This window comes from Mandrillus leucophaeus, unplaced genomic scaffold (assembly GCF_000951045.1).
Source record: "Mandrillus leucophaeus isolate KB7577 unplaced genomic scaffold, Mleu.le_1.0 Scaffold464, whole genome shotgun sequence".
NCBI classification, from domain to species: domain Eukaryota; kingdom Metazoa; phylum Chordata; class Mammalia; order Primates; family Cercopithecidae; genus Mandrillus; species Mandrillus leucophaeus.
The window spans coordinates 1,172,570-1,197,964 of NW_012104965.1; the positions used below are offsets into that span (position 1 = coordinate 1,172,570).

General features: G+C 38.1%; 1 protein-coding gene across 3 annotated transcripts in view; it reads right to left on the reverse strand.

Moving 5' to 3' along the window:
- Window positions 1-12,146: 12,146 nt before the first annotated feature.
- LOC105550098 (chromosome unknown open reading frame, human C1orf141) overlaps window positions 12,147-25,395 on the reverse strand; it is a 74,885-nt gene continuing 61,636 nt past the window's right edge. The window contains exons 7-10 of one of the 3 annotated variants that reach the window (XM_011994978.1): window positions 23,479-23,623; window positions 16,554-16,623; window positions 15,209-15,395; window positions 12,887-13,574 (exon numbers count right to left, since the gene is read on the reverse strand). In XM_011994978.1, the coding sequence (XP_011850368.1) occupies window positions 12,975-13,574; window positions 15,209-15,395; window positions 16,554-16,623; window positions 23,479-23,623 (1,002 nt within the window). In that variant the 3' untranslated portion in view covers window positions 12,887-12,974. Of the gene's footprint in view, window positions 13,575-15,208; window positions 15,396-16,553; window positions 16,624-23,478; window positions 23,624-25,395 lie in introns of all 3 variants that reach the window. The other 2 variants (XM_011994980.1, XM_011994979.1) reach the window with 2 other exon arrangements.

Here is a 25,395-nt window from a genome sequence, read left to right on the forward strand (position 1 = left end):
AGAGAATGATAAGGCAAGCCACAGACAAAGGGAAAATACTTGTAAATTATGTATTTTATAAGACTTCTATCCAGAATGCAGGAGCTCTTACAACTCATTAATAAGAAACAAATAAGTAATTAAAAATGGGAAACATCTGAACAGACACTTTGCCAAGAAAGATATATAGTTAGCAAATAGGTGTGTGAAAAGATGCTTGACATCATTTTTCTTTAGAAAAATGTAAATTAAAACCACAATGAAATACCACTACACACCTATTACAATATGTGTCCACAAATACTTGATATTTCTTCCTTCAGGAGGTAGAGCTTATTTCTTCTACCCTTGAATGCATGCTGACCTTTAGTGACTCTAGCAAATATTCTAACAAATAAGAGTGAGGAAAAGGAAAAATAATAGCTTTGCAATAGAAAAACATGGAGGACACCATCTTAATCAAGTGATCAAGTTTAATATCACCAGTAAAGTTACGCTGTTGACATGTACTAATGGATATGATGTGATAAGAAGAACACTTCACTTCTATAGTACTGTTCTCCAGAACTCATAACCCCAGTCTAATCATAAGAAAACATCAGATAGACCTTCTACAAACTATTTGGCCAATATTCTTTAAAACTCCCAAGGTCATAAAAAATAAGAAAGACTGAACAATTATCACAGATTGGAGAACAGTTTGGAGACACGATGATTAAAGTCAGTGGGATATCCTGAATTGGACCCCGGAACAGCAAAAGGACATTGTAGAAAAACTGGTGTGATTCAAATAAAATGTTGATTTTTTTGTTGTTTTGTTTTTGTGTTTTTAGTGCTCTTCGTTGGCCAATCTATCTAAAATGCCATACTTCCTGGGCTTCCTGTCCCTTAAACTTATCTTTCTTTTTAGCTTTGCCATTTCCCAACTATGTTATATTTGTTTATTGTTTGTCTTCTCCCAACAAAATATCAGCTCTATGAGAAGGGGTGGATCCAAGTTTTATGATTCACAAACATGAAGATTTTGTGAGCCCTATATAAGAAAAGTAAAGAATGTTAAATGAGGTACAAAATATATGTCTAATTAAAATAAGAAATCAGAACAAATACTTTTTAAAAGTCTAGGTAGCAAAAAATTAATACAATATTTTTATTAATTAAGCACCTGTCATGCTTCTCTATTTTTTTCTGTTTGCTACATATTCATTTGACTGTCTCTGTATGTGAAAATAATTTTGCAATATATTTCTAATGAAAGAAAAATAATTCAGTCTTTCTTCTAGCGCTTGGATAGTTTTTTGTTTTGTTTTGTTTTTTGAGACTGAATCTCACTCTGTTGCCCAGGCTGGAGCGCAGTGGCATGATCTCAGCTCACTGCAACCTCTACCTCCTGGGTTCAAGCGATTCTCCTGCCTCAGCCTCTCGAGTAGCTGAGACTACAGGTGTGAGCCACCGTGCTGGGCTAATTTTATTTTATTTTATTTTATTTTGTATTTTTAGTGGAGACAGGGTTTCACCATGTTGCCCATGTTGGGCTCAAACTCCTGACCTCAGGTGATCCACTCGCATAGGCCTCCCAAAGTGCCAGGATTACAGGCATGAGCCACTGCACCCAGCTGGCTAGTTTGTTTTTATTATTGATAAATGGAATTTACAAAACATGCATCCTAACACCCAGACAAACCTATTGAAGTATTGCTACAAATCTGTGCCCTACAAACACAAGAATTCTAATGAATTCTATTTTGTACAATTCCTATTAAGAAATGTATAGTGCATTTATAACTGTATACTTTACTGAATATATTGCCAACAAGAGATAATTTTTTTGAGTAAGAATTAATGTAACTCAAATCTCCTCTAATAATTGTATTTGTCTAATGACTGGAAGAGTGTTTCACAACTAGCTTCTGACTCAAATCTTGTTTCAATCTTGCTTCTCCTACTCTGGTCACAAACTTTTAGAACTTGTTTCTGTAGGACAATTTAATTTCATGGTATATTTTTTGAGTCTGTACCATTGTGTCACACAGTACACAACGTACTGGTAAATTAGCATAATAGGCAGTGGTAGTATCCTTGGAAGACATCCCTACATTAGAACAACTAAATAACTTCATACAGAAGTGACTTCATACCACCCATATACATCCTATTAAGCCTACATTAGAGCTGTTTCTAACTCGACTTCTCCTTAGATGGAGTCCAAAGATATCTTCTGCCACTCAAATATTATCTAATATAAAAAGAAGTGTAATGGTGAAAAAATTGGAGTGGAGACAGCATTGTTAACCTATTGCAACTAAAATATCGTCTGCAGATTTCATAATTTTAAAAAATAAATATAAACCAGTTGAACATGTTTCTAGGGCCCCTCATGGGGCCTAAGAAAAATCTGGTGCAGGTGAAGAACCCTGAAGCTTAAACTTCTTTAGTTTTTCATCCATGTCCCTAAGAGTAGAAGACTTTGTTTTTGGTCACATCTCAGTACTTAGAATAGTGCTTTACATGAAGTAGGTATACAATAAACATATTTTAAATGAATAAATTACAAAGGAGTGGGAGGAGGAAGGAAGGAAATAAAGGAGGAAGGAAGGGAGGTTAGAGAGGAAGGGAAAGAGAAAGGGAAGATGTGGAATAGTAGTTTGCATAATTTGTGTTATGGAAGCATAACATGGTTTTCCCACACTTGGCGGAAAATAACTAGTGTTACACTTATTTCCAAGGAAGAACATTACACTGGGACACATGAGGTAGTCTAGGACCCTAAGCTGTTCCACATTTTAAGAAAACAAGTCAATACAAGGAGGTAATGGATGAGCCTACTTTGGACTCAGAAGAAATTTGGGTAGAGTCAAAAAAAGAAGCTAAAGTTATGATTCAAGGTTTATATACACACATAAATCCAAGAAGGCACCTCTAAGAAATGTTGGGGTTCCTGAAGTCTTCTCCTGGTGACTCTGGAAAGGCAAGTGTTATTGATAAATCACATAGCTGTGTGTCTATATTGGCTCATCAATTCTACTTAGGGTTGATATTCAGCAGCAAGATACCAGTATGGCCACCCTGTAGTTGGAATATTTAAATATTTCCATAATTGCTAAGAAAGAGTAATTTCCCCAGTTCCTTCAAGACTTGACCTACTGCCATGGTCACCCTAGCCCCTAATCTGGAATTCCCCAGATCCCCAGCAACTAAAAGAGTAAGTCTGGGGTCAAATCCTGCTTCAGCCATAAGTTTGTTGTGATAGGCTGACACCTTTACTGTGCTCATTGTTGAGTCATGTGCCTATATTCTCTGGTTCTACTAAGCAGTTAACATAGCTGTATGGAAGAAACCATGAACTAAGGGGAGGCCTAGGCTCACTCTTTGGTACCCTGTGTGTTAGCCTAGGAATACAGCAATACAACCGTTTGCTTAGACTGATGGCTCTCTAAGGTTGGGCTTTCCTAGGGTGGAGCATCGGACAGGTAGTCAGCTCTCCCACAACACTACATGAGGGCAGAAAACAAATCTCTTCTAGTCACTGCTGCATTTTTAGCAGCTAGCCCAGTGATGGAACATAGTAAACACAAATAATTTTTGTTTAAAAGTTGAACAGCAAAGAAGAAGGTAGAACTTTAAAGGTCTATACCTGAAAAGATCATCTAAAATCTTAGAAAAAAAATTATTTAAAAAATGTCTCTGTTGTGCAGTAGGGAATCTGAGGCCTGAAAGATTGAGGGTCTTGCCCAGAAACCATGAGTTATTAACAGGATCCGTTGCAGAACCCTGGCCTCTTGTATCTTCATTCAGTGTTTGTTTGTTTGTTTCCTATACTGGGTGTCTCCCCTCAGATCCAAGGAGACAGGTAACCCTAGTACAAATTTCTCACAGCATGGAGAAATTCAGAGATGAACACAATTCTCTATGACCCTGTGGGAACAGACAATTTTCAGTGAATGTCAGAATTACACAAGGAAGTAATCTCATATAACAGCTGCGACTGTTTTGCTTTGCTCCTATTCTTGGAACTGGTGGGCAGGGTGAGGTCAAGAGTTTGAGCAGAGTGGGAAAGTTTGGAACAGTCACTGTAGAATGTGTGAGGGGAAGACAATAGGAGTTGAATATGAAGATTGTTGAAGACTGGAAGAATGAGGAAGAAGTTGAATAGGATGACTGCCCATGGACCAGTTACTCAGCATGGTAGATTTATTTATTTATTTATTTATTTGACAGTCTTGCTTTGTCACCTAGGCTGGAGGGCAGTGGCATCTTGGCTCACTTCAGCCTTGACCTCCTGGACTCAAAGTGATACTCCCACCTCAGCCTCCTGAATAGCTGGGATGACAGGTGACAGGCATGCACTACCGTGACCAGCTGGTTTTTTGGTGTTTGTTTTGTTTGTTTGTTTTGTTTTGTTTTTCAGGGGAGGGCTCTTGCTATGTTGCCCAGGGTGCTTTTGAACTCTTGGCCTCTCAAAGTGTGGAATTACAGGCGTGAACTACCAGACCCAGCCAGTAGAGGAATTTTAATAAATAATTATCCAGTCCCAACTTTCAAAAATGCTGAGTTTGAGAAATCCTGCCCTAGAAAAATTTTAAGTGTTTAGTAGTCACTTGTGACTAGTAGCTATTAACAGCCCTGATAATAGAACACTTCTAATCATCATTCTATCAGACAATTCTAGTCTAGAAGATTTTCAAGACTCTTTTTACCTCTGAGGTCCTAAGCAAAAAACAGTGAAAGAAACAATAAAAACAGCAAGATAGTAAGGATCGATCTTACTATCCTTACTAGACAAAAAATACAATGAAAAAAACAAGCAAAAAAATAAAATGGAACTGCCTTTGAGTCATTAATTTCCGATTAAAGCCCTTAAACCTGCATAGCTCTTAACTGAAATAGAAAGCTCATATTTTGATTTTGCATTTATTGTTCATACAAAAGTGTGGTATTTGGATCAAATGAACTATTGTCTCTCTGTGGGCACGCTGACAAACTAGATGCTGCTTTGTAATCTGTTGTGCATTACTTGTCTGACTAATCCTACGCTTCTTTCTTGTTATCCTACTGTTATAGCTATAAATGTGTAGTCCTACCTCTTTTCTCGGCAGACACTTCAGAGTGCAATAGAGAGTAAATAGGATTTACACTTACTATTATCCCCTCAGCTTTAATAATGACTGGTTTTAATTCTCCCTTTGAGTGCTGAAATAAAACACCTTCCTGCTCATAGCACACCTGCATCCAATCCTGGGCACCTGATTTCTGGAGAAAAATGAGATGTCTCTGATATTTTAAAATATCTGAATAGCTTCCAGGCAGAACAGAAATGTTTTTAAAAATTATCCAGTACTTAGAAATAAAAGAGGTGATTACTTAAGTTCCTTTCAGTGGAATGCTGGGCAATTGTTCGATGGATACTTGATGAATTAAGTCTGTAAGGTTGTGCACCTTTGACTGTCTATTTGGAAGAGGTTAACTGGTGGAAAACCAATAGCGGTGCAAATGATTCTTGCCCATAGCAATGCAAATGGAATTTATCTATAGAGATATAATTGATTTTCCCCTAGTAGAAAAGATAATTTTAAAGTTTTCAGTTTATCGCCTTATAGGGTATTAACCAGTTTTGCATGTATTAGCATATTCACTTTAGTATTGACTGCGTCGACTACATAAATCTGTCTTTATATTTTCCTTCAAACTGTTTTAACATCTTACTCTTTATTCACTAATGGGTGGAATAAAATCTTTGACACATTCACGTTATATTTCTGTGAGAGTCATGCTTTTTAACTTTTTGGAAAGTATACTTAGAAGAAATCTAACTTGGTCACATATTGCTCCTGGATCAAGTGCTCCTTAATTGTGCCCCAGGTGCCTCTCACCTCCCTCGCCTCACAGTAGTCCCAGCCTTGTCTTAACCCCCAACTTTTGGTCGATTTTAGCCAATGGGAGGTAGTACAGGTTCAAGAGGGCAAGGGGAGAGTGAGGTTCTAGTACTTATTATTCCAGATTCCTCCGTGGGATTTTGCCTTAGACGGGCAACATGCTGCTGTCTACTTTGGGATTCCTGTAATCTCTTCTTTTCTTCAGTTCCGTAGGCCTGGGGTGGGTGCTAGCTCTGGGGCACCACATTATCTCTGTGGTTTCCCCACATAATGGCCCTTATTAAATTCCACTCAAAGTATCCACTTTTGTACCATCCGATTTCTGTTGCAAGACCTGCAAATAGAATGGGCTGCTTTTAGAAAAGTGACTCCACTTCATTCCAGGGGTGTTCAAGCCAAGGTTAGATGACCAGAAGACAGTAGTGCCATGAAGGAGTTCTCTGCTCTGGGAGAAGGCAAAACTGTGCAACTATGACTTCTAAACATGGAGGCTGCATAGGTCTACAAAAAGCTATCGTGTGTGTGTGTGTGTGTGTGTGTGTGTGTGTGTGTGTGTGTTTGTTGTATGCAGGAGTGATGGGGATTGGGAAAGAGAAATGTCAGAAAGGAGAAACATATTGCAATGTTACCATATATGTAGCCAAGGGAGGTTTGTTGATGGTCTGGAAGGGACATCTAGGTTAGTAAAAGAGAGGGCTGAAATTGAGGGAGAGATTTTGCTGGATCAAATTGAGAGACAGGACTAGCTGGATTTCCTGGCCGACTAAGAATTCCTAAGCCTAGCTGGGGAAGGTGACCACACCCACCTTTAAAATGGGGCTTGTAACTCAGCTCACACCCGACCCATCAGGTAGTAAAGAGGGCTCACTAAAATACAAATTAGGCTAAAGCAGGAGGTAAAGAAATAGTCAAATCATATATCACCTGAGAGCACAGGGGGAGAGGCAATAATGGGGATATAAACCCAGGCATTCAAGCTGGGAGTGGGCAACCCCCTTTGGGTCCCCTCCCGTTGTACAGGAGCTCTGTTTTCACTCTATTAAATCTTGCAACTGCACACTCTTATGGTCTGTGTTTGTTCTGGTTCGAGCTGAGCTTTTGCTCACTTTCCACCATTGTTGTTCGCCACCATCGCAGACCCACCATTGACTTCCACCCCTCCGGATCTGGCAGGGTGTCCGCAGCTTTTCTGATCCAGTGAGGCGCCCATTGCTGCTCCCGTTTGGGCTAGAGGCTCGCAATTGTTCATGTGCAGCTAAGTGCCTGGGTTCATCCTAATAGAGCTGAACACTAGTCACTGGGTTCCACAGTTCTCTTCCATGACCCTCCACTTCTAATAGAGCTATAACACTCACCGCATGGCCCAAGGTTCCATTCTTTGGAATCTGTGAGGCCAAGAACCCCAGGTCAGAGAACAAAAGGCTTGCCGCCATCTTGGGAGCAGCCTGCCACCATCTTGGGAGTTCTAAGAACAAAGATCTGCGGGTAACAAAATGTGTCAAAATTGGTGAATATTTAGATCTGCTTTAAAAAATTGTGACTACCGAACTGTGGGCTCTGAGTAAGAGTATACCAGTCTTGTGTTCAGGTATAGATTTAACTTGGATATGCTAAGAACTTAGTACTCTATGTAACAGAAAAAAGTTTCCAGATGCGCTGCCTATAGTATGATCAAGATGGTGAAATGTCATCTCAGATTTATCTGTGCAATATTCTCATAAAAGGCCTTCTTTGTGGTAAAGAACCCATGTTAAATTTCAGTCCCCATGCTAGAACAAGTAGAGATTTATGCTCAGCCCTGGCTGTTTTTTTTTTCTTAATTTTTAAATTTTTTTTTTTTTTGAGACAGAGTCTTGCTCTGTCACCCAGGCTGGAGCATGGTGGCACGATCTCAGCTCACTGCAACCTCCACCTCCTGGGTTCAAGCGATTCTCCTGCCTCAGCCTCCCAAGCAGCTGGGACAACACGCATGTGCCACCATGCCCAGCTGATTTTTGTATTTTTAGTAGAGATGGGGTTTCACCATGTTGGCCAGGCTGGTCTTGAACTCCTGACCTCAAGTGATCTACCTGCCTCTGCCTCCCAAAGTGCTGGGATTACAGGTGTGAGCCATCATGCTGGCTGGTACTTTAAGAGCTGGTGTAGGTAGGGAAATGGGTGAGGCTGGCCCAGGCTACCAGAATCTCAGTTCTGGGAAAGTGTGGCTCAGCAAGGAAGGGAAGATTGATGACTTGTAAATAGTTTGAATTGCTCTAGTGGCTCTCCCTGCCACCCCATCCACACTCACTGTGGGCTAGTACCTGTGTCAGACACTGGGGATCCAAAAATCACTAGTAAGACATAGATCCGCCCTACAAGACTTTCCCATCTCTGACAGTATCAACCGAGTGATCTTTTAAATCTTAAATATTAGGTAATGAAATCAGTATCTTTGACAAGAGGCCTTTTGGGAAAGCACATTGGAAGATATGTGTTGGGGCTTGAGGGGACTAAAAAATAATGCCCATCTTCACCACCCAAATTTGAAAGCAATTGATAGATGCAGCAGGAAGGTTGATGGTAATTATAATACAGTTATATGTTTGCACAGCATGGCTTAGGTTCAAAGATGAATGGACTTGTTTAGGACACTGTTCTGCCTCCCCATCTCCAAGTATGGCATTGCTCATCCAGTTAGAGATTCAGTAGACCATTTGAGTCTACCAAATGCACACATCAACCAGAATGCTGCTATCTCTAAACTGGGACAAAAAGGGAAGAAAGTAATCAATTCTCTAGCACTTACAATCTTTTAATAGATTAGTCTTACCCAGTTCAGAAATGGGCTAATTGCTGTCACCCCAAATCAGGTTTCACACTCATCAGTGGGGAAAGGTAAGTAATGGATGGGGTGGAGGTTGTGAGTGTTCCTACAGATAAAACTTTCTTCCAATGGGAAACAAGAAGAGTGGGGAAATAAATGTTCATTGTCATTTTCCCCTACCTTTTGATCTTAATCATTAAGTTTATGGTCAGAGTCTATCTATCATCCCTTGGAAAGGAGATGAGCAGCTACGAGGGAAGTCTTGCTCCCACCAGTACTGAGATTGCTTCAGTACTGTGCCTTTTGGCTTCTCCTAGGAGTGTTGGTGAAGAGTGTTATTTTTGTAGCCAGAAGTTCTTATTTCAGATAAATACATTTAAATCATCATATTAATTAACTCCAAGACCATTATTTGTCAAGATAGAAACATTTGGCTGCTAGGCCCTTTACATGGGTTATTATTTTTTCTAGTTGGCTCAGGGAAGCTCAGCTCTGTTTATTGTAGTACCTTAGTGACCACAGTTCTGTAAGGGGTGGAAGGTAAATGCCTTGCCCACTGTGGGCTAGTACTATAAAAATGTTAAAGGAAAACTTTAGACAAATTAAATTTCACAGTTTATCTGAACAAAGAACAACTCATGAATTGGGCAGCACTCAGAATCAGAAGAGGTACGAAGGATTTTGCTTAGCATTGTTAGTAGGAAGCTTTTATAGGCTGGCACAGAAGCAAACTAGAGAAATCACCTGATTGGCTACAGCTAAGTGTCTGCCTTATTTGGGCTTGGTGTGATGAACTGGCTGCCTGTGATTGGCAGAAACCTGACTGAAATCTGGCTGCTTGTGATCAGATGAAATGCAACTATTTATTATACTCTTAAGTTTCAGTTTGCTTATGTATGAAGTTAGGTTGAGTTTGTTATATAAAAACTCAAAGTACAGAGACAACCTCAGGCAAATGGCCTCCTGCTTATTTAATTTAACAGAAGTAAGCAGACCACAGTCCCCTGATGAAATATTTGAAAGAAAATTCATGGCTCTCCGGTTTCCAAGCTGTCCTATAGATATAGTGGCTCCTTTTTGGCCTCCTAGGGGCCAATAAGACCAGGAGCATTTACAGAGGGACAAAGGCAACCTTTACCTAGAGTAATCCACAGATCCCAACTGGCCGGCTAGTCCAGGAAACAGCACAAACTCAATCCTCTCCCTGGAACAGAGACTGGCCTCCAAGGCCATACTCAGATCTCAGTATCAGAATAGAAGCCAAGTCTGGCCTTGCACTCTGCTGCTTGAAGACCCTAGTAGCTGTTTAGTTTAGAAGATGATAAATTAAAGCTGGAGTAGAGCTTAGGTTGTCATCTTCTCAGAATCCACTGCTTCTTGTTCTTGAGCTGCTTTAATGGAGAATCCTCAGCCAAATGTAATTTTAAAGTTAATTTAGTGCCTTCTTAAAGGATAAAGCTCACAAGTTCCCGCAGAAACTCCCAAAAATAACTAATACAGAAATTCTCAGTAGTAATTTCAGCCCACCTTGGGTTAAAATCTGAATACTGTAGTTTTTAGCATTTAATTTAGAAAAGTTTGGAGTTAGAAACTTTTGGGAGTATCTTTTTAGAAATTACACTGGCTGGGCATGGTGGCTCACTCCTGTAATCCCAGCTCTTTGGGAGACCGAGGTGGGTGGATCACTTGAGACCAACATGGTAAAATCTGCGTCTCAACTAAAAATGCAAAAATTAGCCAGGTGTGGTGCCACACACCTGTAATCCCAGCTAACTTGGGAGGCTGAGGCAGGAGAATGACTTGAACCCGGGATGCAGAGGTTGCAGTGAGCCGAGATTGCGCTACTGCTACACTCCAGCCTGGGTGACAGGCGAGACTCCATCTCAAGAAAGAAAAGAAAAGCAAGAACAGAAAATCAAACACCGTGTGTTCTCACTCATAGGTGGGAATTGAACAATGAGATCACTTGGACATAGGAAGGGGAACATCACACACCGGGGCCTATTGTGGGGAGGGAGTGGGGGGAGGGATAGCATTAGGAGATATACCTAATGTAAATGACAAATTAATGGGTGCAGCACACCAACATGGCACATGTATACATATGTAACAAACCTGCACGTTGTGCACATGCATCCTAGAATTTAAAGTATAATAAAAAAAAAAAAAAAGAAAAGAAGAGAAGAGATCACACTTACATTAAGAGCAGGCTTACAGAGAAAAGGAGGGAGTAGAAAGGAAATTTCTATTGAATGCTACAAAGCTCAAAGTACTAGATGCTATTTTATGTAATCCTGAGAATAGCAGTGTAATAAATTATTGTTGTCTCCATTTTAAGGTGGAGATACAATAAACTGAAGCTCAGATAATTTACATTATTTGCCCCAATTTGCTCCTATCTGCCCTATTTCAAGGCCTAAACTTGTTTCTCTTATACTAAGTATCAAGAGAAACTACCGTCATGACTTGTACTAATATTAGGTATATTTTCTAATTCTTGTTATTCTGATCATTAGTGCTTAAAAAGAGTTTGTTTTATGTTCTGAGTTGGCAGTGTAGTTAGGGAAGCTGTTTTGCTTTGCAGTAAGTTTGGATGAGGGAAAACAGGGGGAGAACATATAAAAGCAACCAGAGAAGAATGAAGGGGAAAAGAAAAAGACAGCTTCATTACTTGGAGCTGCAGCAGCGTCTCCTTTTCCCAGCCAGCAACAGGAAGCAAGTATGCCCCTCCCCTACCTCCTACAGACCTGAGCCCAACACCTTATCTTGAAGCTTTTCTCTCTCTCTTCTCTCATTCACACAATCTCCAGATACATCTCTCCTCCTCCACGTCCATTTTTCTTTTTTTTTTTTTGAGACGGAGTCTCGCTGTGTCACCCAGGCTGGAGTGCAGTGACCGGATCTCAGCTCACTGCAAGCCCCGCCTCCCGTGTTTATGCCATTCTCCTGCCTCAGCCTCCCGAGTAGCTGGGACTACAGGCGCCCGCCACCTCGCCCGGCTAGTTTTTTGTATTTTTTAGTAGAGACGGGTAGCCAGGATGGTCTCGATCTCCTGACCTCGTGATCCGCCCGTCTCGGCCTCCCAAAGTGCTGGGATTACAGGCTTGAGCCACCGCGCCCGGCCTCACCTCCATTTTTCTCTCCTTGTCATTCTTTTTGAGAATCCAAACCTCCCTCTAGTTGTGAAGATGCTCCTGAGTAGTATTGATGATGATGCATAATAAAGAAAATCTCCAGTCTGAAGTAGAAGCAGAGGAACCTAAACCAGTTTACCTCCTCACCCTTAAATGTTCCAAAAGACCCCGAAAGCCTTTTCTTAACTTAAATGCATTTAATTCAATCTGTTTTTCTTCAAGTAGTAACAGTCAATATTGAAAAATTATTTCCTTACTCAGTTTTCTCTTTTAGTTATTGGAATTACAAAATTATTGCTTTTTACCATTTTCATATAAGCTCTATGGGATTAAATTTTAAGTAAGTTTCTGTTATTTAATTTTGGAATTTATTACTTACAAGATTATTTTTATGTGAAATGCATTTCTGAATTCCAAACAAATGGATTACCAATAAACTTTCAAAATGCAACTTGTTTCTAAATTGAATTTTGCCTTTATACTGTTCAAGTTAATGAGAAAGTAAAATAACAATGTAATAATATAATTTAAAATGTTTAATACCTTATAGAATTTGCTACCAAAAATTTTTAGATTAAGGATAGTTATTCTTTTATTTAACAATTCAGAAAAAAGTTAAAGTTTGCAAAAACATTATATAATAATGAAGTTCCAACATCTACTAACAATAATAAAAAACTATTCAAAGTTTTACAAAGCCTTTTTAATTGCACAAATTGTTAATGTAATACTATTGATGATGATTTGCTGAAATGCTGATATACAATTAACTCCACGTTCATTAAATTAATGATAATTTGTCTTATTTGATATTCAATTATAGAAAAAGAGTATTGATGTTATTTGGCTTCCAACAGCGCATTTCCAGAGTCAGACTATACTGTTCTTGGTCCTGAATCAGAGTTTAGTATAGAAAGGCTGATGATTGAGCAATCTAATTGAGATAATAGAAAGTCATGAACTAGATCCTCTTGGTGATAATTATTTCCTAATTTTGTCCTATTATTTACTACAAATGTTGATTGTTCTTGAACAGATGACTGCTGACTTGTAATTCCAATGTCTATGCTTTGCTTTCTTATATGATCAATTCGAACATTACTATTTGGATAAGAATTTCTTTTATAATTTTGGAACTTGGATATTTGCTTCTTGTTGCTCCAATATTGTTGCATACATGATATTTTATGAGGCATTTAAAATTTCACTTGACGAGTTTAATAAATTATCCAGTGGTGTTACATTATTTAGTTTATATATATATTTAAAAGGCTTTGAATAACATTTGACAGGTGAGGCACTGGATGTGGGTATGCTCGTTGGTTTTTCTGTAGAAAACATTCTTTCAAATTTTCCAGTTTGGGCACTAATTTCATGAATAACAGCTTTATCAAGGTAACCCACAAATTGTTCTGTTAGGCTAGAAAAGTGCTGTGAGAAATTATAGAGTGTATTCCAAGATCTGTTTTCTGGTGTCTGCTTATTAGTTTTCCTCTTTGGTTTATCATCGACAGTTGTGTGGCCTACTTTAAAAGACATGGGGATCTGTATATCTTTTCTCTGTGCTGTAGGCATTGTTTTTTTGGGTTTGAAAAGAGAAATAGATTGATCGCCAATTATAGATTTGAGGATTTCACAATTTCTTTCTAAAACAAAATTTGTTCTTTTATGTGGGTAATTGTTTTCATTTTTCAATGGATGAGAAGAAAATCTATTTTTTGTCAAAAGTAACATTCGTACATATTCTGAGTCATGGAAAATTATGGGATTTGTGTCCTTTTGTTCCTGTGGATTAAAGAAAAGAGTAATTAGTCCTAAGTTCATTGAGTCAAGAAAGCTCCATATATTTTAAAACATGTAAATAAAATTGTGAAATATTCTAAAAATGACTACATACAAATATTTAATATGAACAGTAGCATTATTCAAATATATGAAAATACTGTACTTGTATATAACATACATCCTTCTTATCTTAATATTCTATAGAGATGTTAGTCATGAAACTTGAACTTTTGACCTTAAATGTTTTCTGAAATAAATTGGAATATGAAAAAATAAATATATTTGTTAAATATCTGAGGTACTGCCATTGAGAAATAGGGTAGTTGTACTGGCATTTCTTAGGTTTCCATATTCTAGAAATTAAAAAGCATACCAAAAAATGGATTGAGTCAAAGTTCAGAAGAGACATAACTGATTACAGGCCAAAATTACAAATCTGGATATTCTAGTAAATAATTCAAAAAATTAAAAATTATCTCTACAACTGATATTATTGTACCCTAATACTTAGCACCTAACACCTGACACCTAAAAAGTGCTCAATAAATATTTGTGGAATAAAATAGCCAAAGTAATAGACTGACTCGAGAATAGATCATTTTTATCACAGTAATAGCCAAGTCTGCTATCATTACTGAAAAGATGACAAAGATCTAGTTTTGCAATCCACTGGTGATGCCAACATTACCTATTTAGCCATCATAATGGATGTTTGTAATGTTTTTGGTCTGTCCAACGCCTTAGGACATTTTCTGCTTGATAAGTCTATGTACCCTTAGGTAGAGGCAAGAACCATGTTTGTCAGCTTCTTTGCGGTTAGGACATAGGCATTTGCTCTAGGCTCTGCCATTCAGATACACCTATGAAGTCTTCAGTTCAGAGAAAGCAAGCACTGTGAAAAAGTATTGGGAAAACTATTCTAGTGAGGGTGGTAGGAGTTATATCTAGCTTTGAACAACAGCAGTAGCAAATGTCTTAGAGTATTCCCTGCTCAGCATCGGAGTTATAAACTGTTATCTATGACAATAGCATGAGCCTCAGTGGAGCAGTCTGGGGCTATATAATTAGGTGATTCCTGGCTAGACAGCTTTCGAGCCAGACTGCCTCTCTAGAGAGCATGAGTTACTAAATAGCCTTTAATAAATGCACTTTCTGGTTGAAAAAGCCAAAACAGATTATTAGAAAAATGGACACATGGTCATGGTCCCATCATTTTAGAACTGGGATCTTGTTATATTGTACAGGCTGGATTCAAATGCCTGGGTTCAAGCAATTCCCCTGCCTCAGACTCCAGAGTAGCAGGGATTACAGGTGCACACCACTGCATTCTGCTAGATTGCTACAGTCATTTTTTAAAAAATCCTTTTTATTTTATAGTTCTATTATAATCAAGCAAATTTGATAAAGCCTTCTTCATAAAGAAAAACACTGAATTTTCAGCTAGTGTAAAGGAATGCGTGGTTTGGGAGTTATGCAAAGAGCATTAAGAACTTAAGTGCTGTTATCACTTTGGAATATGAAACCAAGAGGTAAGAAGGATTTATCAAAGATTCTGGTCACTAAAATATATGGGTGATTCCCGTAAGTTGTATAACTACACATATTTACTTAACGATAGATGATATGCTTATTACCATGTGAGAAGTTACTGTCTTTGTTGGACTAACGCTGATTATCTTGGCATGTGGATTTTTCAATTCATCCTCAAAGCATAACGGGAGCAAGCTTTTCTTTCTTACTGAATGATACTTACTTAATTGATAATTTCTGACAGATTTGTTTTCTTTTATATTAAAATCATTCATCTGTGGAGATTTTTTTCTGAAAATAAACACAGTTCAGGGCAATGTTCATAGGGCTGATTGCAGCTTGTTAGTTCTTGTCTGCCTCCTTTTATCCCTGGAAGTCACTGCCAACTTCTGCACCAACCTCTCTCCCACAGACTTTCAAACTGACAAGATCATCCCTTCCTGCCTGGTTTGTGGGAGAACACAGCAAGAGCAGGAGTGGAAGCAAGAGAGTCATATATATACCTCTTTGGATTTTGAGTGGGGACGAGTTGTATGATTACGTAGGTTGAGGAGAACACCAAAGGTAGAGAGGTATTTGCAACGTCCTATGTTGAGATTCTGAAAGAAGCTTCACAGGGCAGCTTCATGCCAGCACAGGGTGGCCCCACATTTGTTAAGAGGATAGAGTAGTGTGGTCAGGCAGAGACAGGATATAGTTGTTGTTGTTGTTGTTGTTGTTTTTTGAAACAGAGTCTCGCTCTGTCGCCCAGGCTGGAGTGCAGTGGCGCGATCTCGGCTTACTGCAAGCTCTGCCTCCCGGGTTCACACCATTCTCCTGCCTCAGCCTCCCGAGTAGCTGAGACTACAGGCGCCCACCACCAGGCCCGACTAATTTTTTTGTATTTTTAGTAGAGATGGGGTTTCACCGTGTTAGCCAGGATGGTCTTGATCTCCTGATCTCGTGATCCGCCTGCCTCGGCCTCCCAAAGTGCTGGGATTACAGGCTTGAGCCACTGCGCCCGGCCAGGATATAGTTTTTAAACTGAATTAAACCTAAAGTGGTTGTTCATTATTGATTCAAACAAAGTTTGAAACACACTGGATTAATGATTTTTTCACTACATAAAGTTTGAAGGGTTCATGAGAAAAATGAGAACTTTATCCAAAGAAAAGCTACTTTTTCACATCCGTGTTGTAGTGTAAGTAAATGTGTGCATTTACTAAAAAAAAAAAAAAAAATTGTATTCCCTCTATTCATTTTTCCATGCCTTTCTCTCCGTTTGACAATACTCAAGGTCTGGATGTGATATCTAGTGGCTAAGCAGTCTTGGACCATTCGTTCGATTGTACTATGGAACTAAATGATAACAATAAGGTAGAATAAATTTATTCTGGTCAATTATAAAATGTGTCCTACTAGAAACATCATTAAACAGAACAAAGTACTAAGTATTTTGAAATAAATTACCTTTTATTTCTATCACCTTCTAAGTGACCAACAGAATCCAATGGTTTTCTAGGTTTTTTTTCAATTTGACCTGAAATTTTAAAAGATTTTCATAAAAGACACATAGATATTCTGACATTTAGGAAAATATCTTGCACAAAATATTTTACAATTTAAAATAACATATGGAAAGCACCTAGTATAGTGCCTGGTCTGTAGTAGCTACTCAGTAAATATTTCTTGAATGAACTAGATAGAACTGGAAAAGACTGAGATCAAAGCTCCAGTATTTGGCTAAAACAGATCAAACATAAAAGTGGTCTTGGAGATTTTTTGTGGAAGAAAGGCATCCCTAAATTTTCAAATCTCTCCGTTATGTGGAGTCACTATTAACCAGTAGGAAGCTTCAGACGGTTATCACTTGGTAGGGAGGGAAGACAGCTTGCAGATATCAAACAGATCTTGCCATGTGGCATGAAGTAAGCATCCAAGGTTGATCTCTTCCAAACATGTCTGGTGGCCACTCCAGCATTTTTCTACACACACATGCTATTAGCAACAGTTTCAGCTTTTTCCTCATCCTCAAGTAGTTTATATTCTAGTGCAGTACTTCCCAGTCTTTCCCATTTAATTGTAAGCATACTAATTTATATTATTTGTACAGTATACTGGAATAAATGCTTGAGTCTGGGTAGGCTACCATAGGGTCAACTGAGCAGCCTTGATGGCCAAGGAATCAATATTTCAGCACACCTATAACACCCTCCAAGCACAACAGTTTACCACAGTACTATTTGGGAAGCTCTGTTCTAGAGGGAGGAAATGGTCAATAAACAAGTAAACCAGCTGGGCATGGTGATGTGCCTTTGTAATCCCAGCTATTCAGGAGGCTGAAGTGGGAGGACTGCTTGAGGCCAGGAGTTTGGGGCCAGCTGGGGCAGTATAGTAAGACCCCCATCTCAAAAAACAAAAACAAACACAAACAAAAAAAAAACCCCAACAACAACAAAAACAAGTAAACCAACCAACAAATAAATATATAATATAATTTCGAATACTTTGGAAGTATTTGAACCATTCAAGTATTATGGAAGAATATAAACATAGTACTTCACCTAGGGTGGCTATAGATGTCCTCTTTTAAGAAGGGATATTTGAGCTGAAATCTGAGTAAAGAGAAAGAGGCAGAGGAAACAGCAAGTGTGGAGGTCTCAGTGTGAAGTCAGTGTGGAATGCTGAAAGAACAAAGAGGCCAGTGTTGCTTGGGTGCGGTGAATTAGGAGGAGAGCAGAGTAAGATGGGTTGAAACACGTAGCAGGGCAAAGTCATCTAGGGTCACATAAGCCATGGTGAAGAGTTAAGATATTATTCTGGTTACAACAGAGATCCTTAGGAGGGTTTTCAACAGAACAATAATGTAGTTTCATTTATACTTTAGAAAGATCACTCTGCTCGCTCAGAGATGGATGGTCTGTGGGGAGAAGGGGGAATGTGGGTGGCAAGAGTAGCAATGGAGTAACCAGTTAGGAGGCTGTTGCTATTATCTAGATAAACTTGTTGGTTGACTCGATAAGGATTGTAGCAGTGTAAGTGGTGAGAAATGGTTGGCTTCAGTTTCTACTTAGAGGGAGATCCAACTTTTTCCCATTTGCAGGAATGGGATAGACAGGAGAAAAACAGGCCCACTGACTGAAACAAGGTGCTGGGTTAAGGATCCCTGACTTGTGAAAGGAGAGTAAAAATCAGTTCTTTCCATTGCCAATTGGCTAACCTGGAACTAAGTCAAACCACACCAGAGATGGATGACTGAATCTGCCATATCCCCAATTATTACCCTGGCAGAGGAATCCCATTCACAACTCTAAAATCTGGTCTGGCCTGAGGGCCATGAGGTCTGAGTAATGGCAACTGCAAAACTTCTGGAAAGGAAAGAGTGACATATAGTGAGTGGTGAATAAGAGAGAGAGAACCTTCTGAAATTCTAAAACATATGAAAAATATTGCCAGGTGCAGTGGCTCACACCTATAATCCCAGCACTTTGAGAGGCTGAAGTGGGTGGATCACATGAGGTCAGGAGTTCGAGACCAGCCTGGCCAACATGGTGAAACCCCGCCTCTACTAAAAGTACAAAAATCAGCTGGGCATGGTCGCAAACGCCTGTAGTCCCAGCTACTTGGGAGGCTGAGGCAGGAGTCGCTTGAACCCAGGAGTTGGAGGTGGCAGTGAGCAGAGATCATGCCACTGCACTCCAGGCTAGGCGACAGGATGAGACTCAGTTTCAAAAAAAAAATTATAATAATAAAACATATGAAAAATATAAATCTAAGAAAGGCAGCAAACAAAATCTACAAGAGGGTCAGCAATACAATTAAATAGAAGAATCTAAAACTAAACTGAAAACCCTTGCCGTCTTAAGATACATACCTCAATTTTAAGATGTATAGTAGCAAGTATCATACTTAAATTAACAGCGTCAATTGATGACATCTTAGATTTGATAAAATATGTTTAGAAATTTCAAAGGTATAAATAAAAAATACATTAGAGAATAAGCTATTATTCAATAAAAACAGACTAAGGTAAAAATAAAAACAGGTCAATATTTTAAAAACTGGAAATCTTGGAAGTAAGAAATATAAATCTAGATTACATGGGCAAAGGGAAAATTAATGAATTGAAAGAAAATGTTGAGGAATTCACCAAGAATGCATAGAAAGATAAATAAAAAACCTGAAAGAACAGTTCAAAATCATGAGAAATCCACTGCAAGTCTTGGACATTTATCCAATAGCTTTGGAAGAAGAAAATAGCAGAAATGGTAAAGAATCTATATTTGAAGAGATAATAACCAATAATTCTAACTGACAGACGTGTATTTCAAGGATTGAAGATGACAGACAGAATGCATCTATATCCAGACACTTTGTACTAAAAATGCGAATCATAAAGAATAAAGAGAAAAGTCCTAAAACTACCAGAAAGTTAAAAACAGTTATTCTATAGAAGAATGACAATTGGACTATGAACAGAATTCTAATCTATGAATGATTCAAGAAGATAATAAAGTTATCTGTAAAGTGCTGAGAAAAAGTAATTTACAGTGTAGAAATTTACATAAACTCAACGGTCATTCCAGAGTGACAGCAAAATAAAGGCACTTCAGATATATAAGGATCCAAAGAGTTAACAGCCAACAGGTCACCATTGAAAGAATGACTAACACATGCTCTTCATGAAAAATGTAATAGAACACAGATGGGGCTGAGTGTGGTAGCTCACACCTGTAATCCCAGCACTCTGGGAGGCTGAGGCAGGTGGATCACCTGAGGACAGGAGTTTGAGAGCAGCCTGACCAGTATGGTGAAACCCCATCTCTACCAAAAATACAAAAATAGCCGGGCGTGGTGGTGCACACCTATAATCCCAGCTACTTGGGAGGTTGCAGTAAGCCAGGGTCACGCCATTGCACTCCAGCCTAGGCAACAAGAGTGAAATTCTGTCTCAAAAAAAATAAACAAACACAAATGGTAGGATACAGGAGTCAATGATGAGCACAGAATTTGATAAACTGCTATGTATTTAATCAGCATTGTCTTTAAAAACTAATAGTATTTTGTATTTTAAATGAAATATTGTTAATATTTGCTGCACTTGTGTAAGCTTTTTGCAGTTATTTTAATCTACCGTATTTTTGGTGTTTTAGACTTCTGTCATGTCAGCCTTTTGTTTTTTTCTTTAATTTTGCTTTATTGAGGTATAATTTACATACAATAAAATACACGTATTTTAATGTAATGAACAGTTTGATAAACATTGATAAATATATGCACTCATGTAAGTAAAATCAAGATATAGAGTATTTCCATTATTCTCCGATAGTTTCCCCCCACCCCCTTTTAGTCAATTCATTTGATTTGTTCTGTTCTTTCCTTCAAACTCACTGTTTATCTCAGTGTTGGATACCTGGTTTCTTCCCTCAATATACTATCTTGTCTAATGTGGTCATATTTTTGTCCCCTTACACTGCACACTGTATATATTCCAAAACTGCTTTTCGGATTTCAGTTCAGTTTACTTCAATGTTTATTTTACTCTTTGAGGCTTTTAACATAATTTTAAGTTACCTATTAGCATTACCTATTTCTTTAAAAATATTTTTTAATTCTGGTAGCATCATTTCATTCTTGATGATTATGTTTTACATTTCCAAATCTTACTTCATAGAATTCTGATTTTCTTTAACTCCTTCAGCATATAGAACAATTATTGTTGAAGTTTATTCCTGGTTCATGGGGAACAAATTCTGCCAAACGTGACCATCAGCTATTTTTTAAATTATGACCTCTCTTCGCTATGGGATTTTTCCATAGGTCCCATGCTTTGTTCTTATTTTTCTTTCTGCTCAACTTTGAATCAGATCACTTAAATGTGGGCTTATTTATTTGTCCAAAAACAACAGATGTAAATTTTTTTATGTTCTCCCTGTTTACTTATGCACTGTTAAACTCTCCCCTTAGAAATTAACATGTAAATCTAGATGTTGTTACCTTTTATTATGAGTTCAGGCACTCAGCTACCTGAGTAGGCTGCTAAGGAAGCTGTAGCCCTGGAAGATGGTGGAGAAGTTTGTTTCCGGGCACTGTATATTTTGTGAAACCTTTTCATGACCCCAGGGTGGTGGTGGTGGTGGGTACTCTGTTTATGTGTGATGTGTCACTTGGGTTTCATTTTTTTATCTCTCTCTTGGGATAAGCAAGTTAGTTTGGTAGTTGAGGGAGGCACTTAGTCAAGTAAGGGCCTCATGGCTCACAGGCTATTTGAAGGAATTGTGTTTTTTCTTTGCAGTTATCGTTGGTCACAATCCAAAAATCGTTCGTAGAAAACTGTATTTTGTCTCTTCTGTTATCAACCCTCCTTTCAAGTACCTGCTCCTTCAAGTTAGGAGGTTTTTACCCTAGCTCTGAGTACATCTAAAGCAATACGAGGAAGCCAGAGAAAAAAGTGACAAGTTATGATCATTATATTTCTCTCCAAATATTGCTAGCACAGACTTTGAATGCTGCTGACTTACAATGAGGAAAGGAATCCCAAGGGGAGAATTTCGCATCTTTCTCGGACCTATCATTGATAACAAACTCTATTTCTTTAAGTTGAATGTGAGAGAGAGAGAGAGTATGTGTGTGTGTCTGTGTGTGTGTGTGTGTGTGTGTGTGTGTGTAGTGGAGTCGGTGGTTATAATAGGGGATTTTTTTCAGAATATTCTCTATTGGCTCTTTCAACGGTTATTCTTTTCTCCTAAGAAATGGAATTGTGCGCTGACTTCTGGAAGATTCTTTCAAACTGCTTCATAATGTAATATGTGACAGATTTTCTTTGAGTTAGGGATAAAATGTCCCAGTTTCAATTTAATAAATTTTTCTTCTCTATTTTCTTTTTGTGTTATTCATTCTGGCCAGGATGAACTTATATTTATGTTGACAACTTTCCTAGAAGTCTTACTTTGGGACTTTGATAAAAAGTATAAAATGCTTCCTTAGAGAGACTTAAGAACTTTTCTAAAGGGAGATTGCTTTGCTGAACTAATAGAACATCCTGTCACTGCTTTCAGGGAACACTTCAGAGAAGATGTGGCATCTGAATGGAACCTTCAAGGATAATGTAGCAAATGGAGGTTGCCTACTTCACAGCCATTTTTTACCCTTCTTTACTAACAGCACTCCAGTCTTATCTCCTTCCAGGCAACCATGTCCTTCAAAGAAGGCTGGTATCTTTCCCGGCTCAATGGAGTAAATCTTGAGTAATCTAAGCTGTGTTTTTCAAAATGTGAGCTACAAACCATTCATGTGTTGTGAAATCAATTTAGTGTATCCTGAACAGCATTTAAGAAAATGAAGTAGACTATAACAGAATGTATCATCTGGATCCTTAGTAATTACTTTACAAAATACAGAAATACTACAATCAAATTCAACTGACAGAGAGAAAGAGAGATAATTAGGACTCTAGGAAGCTGAATCTTCTGCTCCGTGTGTGTGTGTGTGTGTGTGTGTGTGTGTGTGTAATATAAAAAGTATTTCCTACTGTGGCCATGTTAAAAGTTGGAAAAAGTGATCTAAGCCAATGATGATTTATTGGTTTAGATGTGGATGCATGAGGCTCTTTGAGCCAAAGAAACATAAGGGGGAGTTGGCTTTGGGAAAACATTTTTTTCATTCTTACCAAGGCATAAAAAGCATTTCTAGTCACACAAGCTATATTGAATAGTTGTCATCATACTGTACAGCAAGGATAGGAGGACAAGCTACCTGCTAAGACCATTGAGGAAAGACAGAGGAACTGGACATTTTTTCCACCACTGTATTCCTCTATTCGATCTCAGCAGCCACAATCAGACAGACAGAAAGCACGAGAATATTTTTTTTTCTTGCATCTGTGGTGGAAACCTTAGCAGCAGACAGTAACTACTCCAGGTCTGTCAAATAGATGCATGGAACTGAATATCTAATGACATTATAAAGCCCCTGAACGAGCCAACCCTGCAAATGCCTTTCTGATGGACTTCTTGTTTTCTAAGATAATAAATATCTTTACAGTTTTAAGCTACAGGCGATTGGATTTTCTTTTATTTGAGGCTAAAATCTCTTAACTATGAAAGTCGAACAGGAATCCATCAGGTGAAAACATATGTTTGAAGCATAGGCAATATACAATGAATCAAATCACACAGTAATTTGCTTCACTAAGTAAAACAGCCTGTTAAATATAACTAGAATCAGTGTGGTGTGGATAGGTTTACGAGAAAGAAAAGAAGGCTGGAGAAAGATCGTTATTGTAGTGTGATCAAAGACTAATATTTCTTGGTTAAAGATTTTCTTAATGCTTACACCCTAAGTTTAGATGCAGGTAACTTTCAATTATTTCAATGTAAACATGCAATTTCTATACCTGTAAATAAAGTAGAGTCTTTTTCCTTTTTATGAGCATTAGACTGAATGTTGAACATAGGAGAAAAGTCTGTAGAACCCAGTGATCTTCTACATGCTTGTCTATGCTGTGAATGTAGAACATTCAGAGGCCTTGCATTTTCCATCTAAACATCAGGAAAAATGGAAAATTATCTTAGAAATGATTTCTTTCCGTGTATATTAATAAATAATTTGTGTTTGAGTATTCACATTTGCAATATTGAATTATGATAACTAACAGCTGTCTGGTTCTTTAAATATTTTCAAATGTGATTTAATTCTCAGAAAAACCTACTATGAGATGAGCATTATCAATAAGAAAACAAACCTTCAGAAGTGAAAAGATCTGCTTATGCTCACACTTTTTACTAATTTATTTTTCCTTTGTCTATGAAACTTAACCTTTATATTCACATAAAATTTCTCTCTCCAGGCCGGGCGCGGTGGCTCAAGCCTGTAATCCCAGCACTTTGGGAAGCCGAGACGGGCGGATCACGAGGTCAGGAGATCGAGATCATCCTGGCGAACACGGTGAAACCCCGTCTCTACTAAAAAGTACAAAAAAACTAGCCGGGCGAGGTGGCGGGCGCCTGTAGTCCCAACTACTCGGGAGGCTGAGGCAGGAGAATGGCGTAAACCCGGGAGACGGAGCTTGCAGTGAGCCGAGATCCGGCCACTGCACTCCAGCCTGGGCGACAGAGCGAGACTCCGTCTCAAAAAAAAAAAAAAAAATTTCTCTCTCCAAGTTCAGGGGAAGTCTGAAGTTCAAATACTGAGAAATAAAGCCTTCTCTGTTTTAACAAACGATTACTCTCTCTAACATAGAGTAGGTACAGCAGATCAGTTCTGAGTAGAGAAGAAACTGGAAAACAATGATCCGGCTTTTCCCAGACTAGAGGATCAGATTGGGTCCATACATTTTTTATTAAAATGCACATATCTAGGCATTCAAAATATACATATGCACATGTTAATATAAATGGAATACTTTGTGGTTCTCTGTTAACAAACTAAACAAATAACTGTTTAGAACCCATTTTTTTTCACACTAGGCACAGAATATATTTCGTTCTGGATAATATGAAATAAAAATAAGGTGTATGACAAAAGTCTAGGCCACAAAGACCTCACATTTTTATGGTATAGGATTTGCATACACAAAGCAGTAGTAAATAAAATAGAGTAATATCACTAAAAAGCAAACCAATCAATACAATCTATAAATGAGGAAGAGTTTAAAAAGGGAGGGATATCCATAAAGACTAAAATAGACAGGAAAGATTTCATAGAGGGAGAAGAAAATGCTAAGATTTAAAAGATAAGGGTATTTCAGGCGAGGTCAACAGCATAAGCCTGGAATGTTCATAAGACAGGCAGAAAAACAGCCTAGTTATCTCAGGAAGGCATTTATTATTTATTGGGATTAAAAGATAAGTTCAAATAGGTAAGAAGATGAGTTGTGAGGGGGATAGACCACAGATGTCTTGAAAGACAGACAAAGCAACTTTATCCTAAAGAAAAATTACCAACATTGTCATGAGGAATTGGAAATTGGAGCCCATCAATAATTCTTAAAAGGAATGTAAGGGAGTTTCAAATAACTACCTTTAAAACATAGTTTAAAAGAGTAACCAGCCCCAGATAGATTTACAGATAAGTTGTTTTAAGCTTTCATGGAAAAAATTGTTCTCATGCAATATAATATCAATTAAATTAAAAATTAAACAACTTTTCATTTCCTTTTATAAGCTGGTATAGTCTTAAAAGCCAAAGTCTGGAAAAATAAAGAAGGCTACAAGTTAATCTTACCTATGACTTCAGGATTTTTCACAAATTTAAAATAAAATACCGATCAACACTATACTAGTACAAGTTTACAACAGCCAAATAAAACCAT